The sequence below is a fragment of the Protopterus annectens genome, chromosome 1.part1 (genome assembly GCF_019279795.1).
Source record: "Protopterus annectens isolate FY-2018-M chromosome 1.part1, PAN1.0, whole genome shotgun sequence".
Classification (NCBI taxonomy): domain Eukaryota; kingdom Metazoa; phylum Chordata; order Ceratodontiformes; family Protopteridae; genus Protopterus; species Protopterus annectens.
This window is the reverse complement of record NC_056726.1, coordinates 1,347,779,950-1,347,785,949: the sequence shown is the minus strand read 5'-3', so window position 1 is coordinate 1,347,785,949 and position 6,000 is coordinate 1,347,779,950. Positions and strand designations below refer to the sequence as shown.

The window sequence follows — 6,000 nt, the reverse complement described above, 5'->3', positions numbered from 1 at the left end:
GCTTCTTAGTAAGCCCCAAGCTCTGCATATAGAATAACTGTCATTAGGATTGGTAGCTAAGTCCCAGGCACAGCTTCCAGTGCATCATTCTGTTGCTCCCAAGTATGGTACAGGATATATTATCCTAAATCTGGTCTCCACAGTATCTCAGTCTCCCAGTATTTCATGCAGCCACTCCCACCCAGTACTGGTAGTTAGCCAATTAAATCCAGGTCTCCAGCACCCCTGGTCTTACCAGTTTCTAGCAGGCTTGTTTCATATTGTTTCTGTTGCATTCACACTGTGAAACATCCACTACTTACAAATGCTTGTGTGTGTGTGTGTGTGTGTGTGTGTGTGTGTGTGTGTGTGTGTGTGTGTGTGTGTGTGTGTGTGTGTGTGTGTGTGTGTGTGTGTGCATGCATGTTCATGTGTATGTGTATAATAATAATAATTCAGAAAATACTTGTGCATGACAAGCTCAGGAATAACACATTTTAAATGGCAGCCTGTTTCTCCTACACATCTGCATTCCTTACTTTAACAGTGTTCTCTTTTTTCAATCCCATTTATGCAATTATACATAGTTTTAATTTATTAGATTTTTGTATGTATATTTGTTTAATATTGTTTTGTTACAGTATGATGTAACCTGGGATGAGCCTGGTCATTGTTTGATCAGTGTTCTACGCTGGTAAACAAATTTACATACATATAGGCATAAATATTTATTTATTTATTATTTATTGACATTTGTTGACCGGGAAAGTCCACTGGGATTGAGGCCCATTTTCAGTGGAGGCCCGGGGAGAAAAGCTCCAAGTTACATGAAAATGATTACATGAATTTGTAAAGAAACAATTACTTTTAAAGCAAGTGAAATAATACAGAAAACTATCTAAACAGCACATATGTTATAAAAAGGTGCAATACAGTAACAATGGAGCATTAGCATGTAGGACAATTATACAGTTAGAAATATTTAACAATATAGCTCAATTTTTTTTGGGGGGTAGGAAAAGGGAATGGTAAGTGTAGTGGGGAGGTAGTAAACTTAAAGGTAGGATAGATATAGTTAGAACCTTATACAGTAGCAAGGTGGTAGGAATATGTAGATTATAGGTGGCATGTTTTTAATGGTAGTATTAAAAGGAGAAAGTGACAGAGAAGAGAAAATATGTTAAGATAGTCGTATAGATGTGTGGACTAGTATACTAAAGATTAGGGATAACTCATATGGGGTAACATTATGACATATACATAAGTGTATTTGCTATGTGAAACAGTTTTGCTAGATTAAGGAGGCTGTGCAGCTGGGGCTTTACATATGCACACGTTTTTGTTAATGCCAAAGTTAAAATTTGTACATGCACGGGTGTATACTAAGAACTGTCTTCTGCATTGATAGCATATGAAAAGGGAAAGGAAAAGGTGTTTCACAGTTACTGAATTATACTTTACGTTTTGCTGTAATGTCCAAAGTATCTTTATTTTTAATTATTTTAATAAGTCTTCTTCCACAGAAATAATATGAAAGTTAAAAAATGCATCCTATCTCACCACTGTGTAATGTAATACTACTAGAGTTAATAATATGCTGTGTCACAGAATTAAAAGAAGGCTCTAACAAGTACCTGATGGACATTAATGATTCTTCTAAGTTTTCACTTTTATTCTTCACCTCATGTTTCACTTGAGTTCGATAGGTGCTTGTTGACTTCATATTTTTTTAAAGAACTCATTAAGTCCAGGGTACTCCTGATTGGCTGGCACTGAATGCTAAAGGCCAGAAGTGATAGCCTTTGCATCTCGATTCTCTTACTGCCTGATCCTTTGCTACAGCTATGCTGGGAAATCAAGAACAAACGTTATATTGTGCAGGCCATCTGTAAAAGTCTACATTAGCTATAACTAAATGAACAACCGGGCTAGAAACATCACTGAAACTTAAAATTGCCTGCAATGTGGTGGAGGAAAACCCTTCAGTGTCAAAACAATAAGACTGGTGAGTCTGTGTGCTTTCACGTTAAGCGATTTGTGACCTGAAGCAGCATTACCTGAGTAAGTGATACTGTAAATGGTGATGGTATAGAATATCCAACAAAGAGGTGGAAGAAATGTGCTTTAAATTTAGAAATAGCAAATAGTAAATGGTATTTACATTACTGTTCATATGAAAAGGAATTAAATTCAGCTTGCCTTTCAGGGATCAGCAATTCAGTGCTGCTAATGCATGTTTAATACAAAAGGTTGCACTGAAAATGTAGTTACTAAGTAGAAAAGGTACCAGGTGAAATACTGAATAATGCTGCACCTGAATGTTGGCAAAAAAAGTACATTTTTAGAGGCTGATGGTATTCCTGGTTGCAAGATGAAGACTCAGATGACTATACAGCTTTTGTTTAAGACAGTGTGATAAGGCAAGCTTTATTCATACAAAAAGACTCCTAACAAATAATTAGAATTATTATAAAAGAAGCAAAGTACTTAAGCTGCTTGATGATTTGTATTATCTTTGTACATATGGTCCTATGCTGTGTTTTCACAAATGGTGCTAATTTATTTCTGCTTTTTTCCCTTACTTTGTGTTAGTTGGGACAGTGCATGTGGAAGCATAATCTGACCATTTTATACAGTTCAGTATTCTGTTTTAGTACACAGAGCTGTAAATAAACTGTTAATATATGGGTATAAAGCTGTAAAATCACATGAGCTCTCATAGTTATTCTATGTGGTAATAAAACAAAGAACAAATGTGCTGCATTCTTTTACTTTGGCACTATACCTGTAATGTGGTCAAACCAGAACTGTTTCTTTGTAATACAGTTAATGGGTATTGGTCTCTATTATTGTCCCAACTATAATTTTTTTGTAACACTGCTGCTCTATATGTGAACGGTTATGCAATTACTGATTATAAACCAAGCATTTACATTTGTCTCAGAGTAAATGAGATCTCACAGATAGTTATATTAAGTAGCAGGGGGTATAGGGGTTTGCCCCTACATAAAATATTAACTTCAGGCGAATGTCATTTCAAATTATGTTAATTTTGATGACAGAATTAATCTTCATTACTTTGGAGATCTCAAAAATGTGCTGTAATTCATCTTTGCACAAATTGTTTTAACACATTTTACTGCTGTATTTTCCTCTTTTATACTCATCTGTTAGTTTCTTATTGGTGGTTGTCTATAGATTTTTCTCCTGCTTTTCACATCTCAGTACAGGTTCCATTGAACTCTTTACAAGTCAGATTTGGGTTATTTTCCTTGTAGTTTGCAATTGTGGTCCCAGGTACTGAGAATGTCTGCAGACTTTGTCCAGCTATTAGTTGTTTCAACTTCCTTTTACCACTTGTTTTTAACTTTGCACCTGACTTTAGAACAGATGTTAGTCTAGTACCCCCTGAGCATGTTTTATGAGACAATATATTTAACTTTTGAATACAAAGAGCATATTGACTGGTTGTGCTGTTTCAGCTGGCATAATTGTTTTTCTTTATTTATTTGGAATTTTCCATAATTAAAGAAAGTAGAGGATTATTTGCAATAACGGTTTTGGACTTAGATGCAAAGTTTTGGCTGTTGCATCAGAATATATCTATTAGCTGCTACAGATATTCATAAAATTGACTATCAACATAAACACAAACACATGCACAAACGCACACACACAAATAAATATAAACAATAAATACTTAAAACTATAAAATCAATCTAGAAGAAATTTAACAATGTGATAGAGAAGTGAGAACCGAATGAAGATAGTATTCCAGATGATCTTTAAGTTTGCTGTGAACATAGTCAAAATGACAAAGTACAAAACTTAGGGAATATATGTATGTTATGTCCTAGGTCAATTACCAACTAACTAAACCATGAATGTATTGTTATTCTAAAGAGATGCCAGTGTTGCATGTCCTAATCATAGTATAATATTTAAATGCCACTACAGTCTGAAATGGAAAAAATATTTTATATTTTCTTAATATTCTATACTATGCTGATTCTGTGTAACACTCTAATTAGTCATTACTAATTATCTCTCAGCTGACACAGAGGTTAAGGCTATGAGCTGTAGATGTTCATCATTATGATCACTGCTGCGGTGGCCTAAGCTATATGGGTTATATCCTGCATAGGATATAATAGCCAGCCAGCTTCATAAGCTTCAGCATACATTACATGTGCCCAAACTGTTAGCCAGCACAAGCATAGCTGAGTAAAAGTCAACTTTGGATGCCAAGCCCTTCAGAGCTTTCCTGCTGCCAAAAAGAACATTCCTCTGCAGGCTTTTCAGGATCAATGACCAGTTAAGTTGTTCCATTGCTGGAAATAAAGTTCACTTTGGGGGAAAAGCTACCACTTTACTTTTTATCCCAGAAATCTACCTTTTTTGTAAAAAATATACGTTTAAGCTGGGAAACTGTTTTTTCAATTGTCTCATAACTTTTATACACTTTTAAATGTGACTGTCCCTTTTTCCTTTATTAGTAAAAAGTTGTTTAAAACTAATTTTTCTGTTATTTTACTTTTTAGGACTGGTGTTTACCTTATTTTTTACTGTGCATTGTCTGGACAAAAGTTACTTTTTTACAACTTATCTGTCTTATAGACAATTGCTGCTATACTTCCCTGTGAATCAAGCACCGCTTTTAGTTTGATCTTAGAACAATACACCAGTTCCTTGGCTGTACCTTCTTCGAAACACAAAAAGAAAAAGATTGTTAAGCAGACTTAGCCACCACAACAGGCTGGTATTTTGCCTCAGCTGCAGGTGGGTGACTCTACTATGGCCAAAGCTGGTTGCTCAGACCACTCATCTTTTTCTTTGGATCCCTCAAGTGTAGTCCCTAATGCCACCATGCACCTAGAGCTAGACATCTCCTCTGCAGCTGTTGGAGTGCCCTTACCAGATAAAAGAGAGAGAGAGAGAGAGAGAGAGAGAGAGAGAGAGAGAGAGAGACTTTTGTTGGTGTTGGGAGTAGGGGCAGAGGAAAGTGTCTCAGCTTAGTTAGAACACTACGCTTATCACTAGGAAGATTGCTGCTGGGAATTGTAGGTCTGTTTCTTTAGAAAGACGTGCCCTCTCATGTTTCAGTTACTCTGGATAGGAGTAATTTATTCATCTTAACTCAGGGTCTTATGCAGGCTCTTGCAAGAGAAAAAGGAATTCCTCTTTCTCCGAATAGGTTCAAAAGATTAACTCCAAGAGGGACTGTGAAGGAAAAGATGTAGGTGTCTCTCCTCAGATTTCTGACACAAGATTCTGAAAAGAGTGTGGTATACCAAAATCTCTGTAAAGAGTTTTCTTTCTCTGAAACAATGTCCAGAATGAATCAACTTTTTTCAGTGGAAAAACAGTGATGCTTCTCAGTCATCCAGAAAGTATCATGATTTGTTACAACTGGAAATTCCAGAACCTTTGACTATTCCTTCAGTTCTTTCTGCCTTGGACAATCTTTTTGTTACAGCCTGCAGTCTCCCTAACAATCAGCTTGCTGCCCTGAAAAATGCACACAGGATATATAATGCTCCTCACTCTTTTAAGTTTTTCTACAGTAATCCCAGACCTGACCCAGCAGCCATTGCTCTAGTAAATGCAGCTGCTGTTAAATATGATAATTTTAATCCCTCTACGTCTGATGAAGATGGGAAGGCTTTTGGTAAGTTTCGGGAGAAATTCTACTTGTGTAACTTTGGTTTTTAGATTTTCATTTGTCAGGCTTATATGTTAAAATTTATTCTTGCTAATTGTGAAGGCCTGAGTAATGGTTTGGCTTCAGTTTCCACTTGTGAAGAGAAATCTACTCTGTGCAATTTAGTTTGCTAAGTCACTACTCAAAGTCTGAAATCTATTTAGGACTCGGTGGATGCCACTTCCAAGGCTGCTGCTTCTGTAACTGTTTAGAAGGAGTACCTGGCTATAGTCACAGAACCACCCAGATGATGTCAGGAATAACATTTTGAATTCTCCCTTGGACAGAGAACTAGTTTTGGGTTCTCTGCTGTAGAGGTA

The 6,000-nt window shown here is 36.2% G+C and overlaps 1 protein-coding gene across 1 annotated transcript in view; it reads left to right on the top strand.

Annotated features, from left to right (window-relative positions):
• The first annotated feature begins 1,796 nt into the window (after window positions 1–1,796).
• Window positions 1,797–6,000, top strand: part of LOXHD1 (lipoxygenase homology PLAT domains 1) — a 2,432,812-nt gene continuing 2,428,608 nt past the window's right edge. The window contains exon 1 of the mRNA XM_044082024.1: window positions 1,797–1,984. Coding sequence (XP_043937959.1) covers window positions 1,942–1,984 — 43 coding nt within the window. The 5' untranslated portion in view covers window positions 1,797–1,941. The remainder of the gene's footprint in view (window positions 1,985–6,000) is intronic.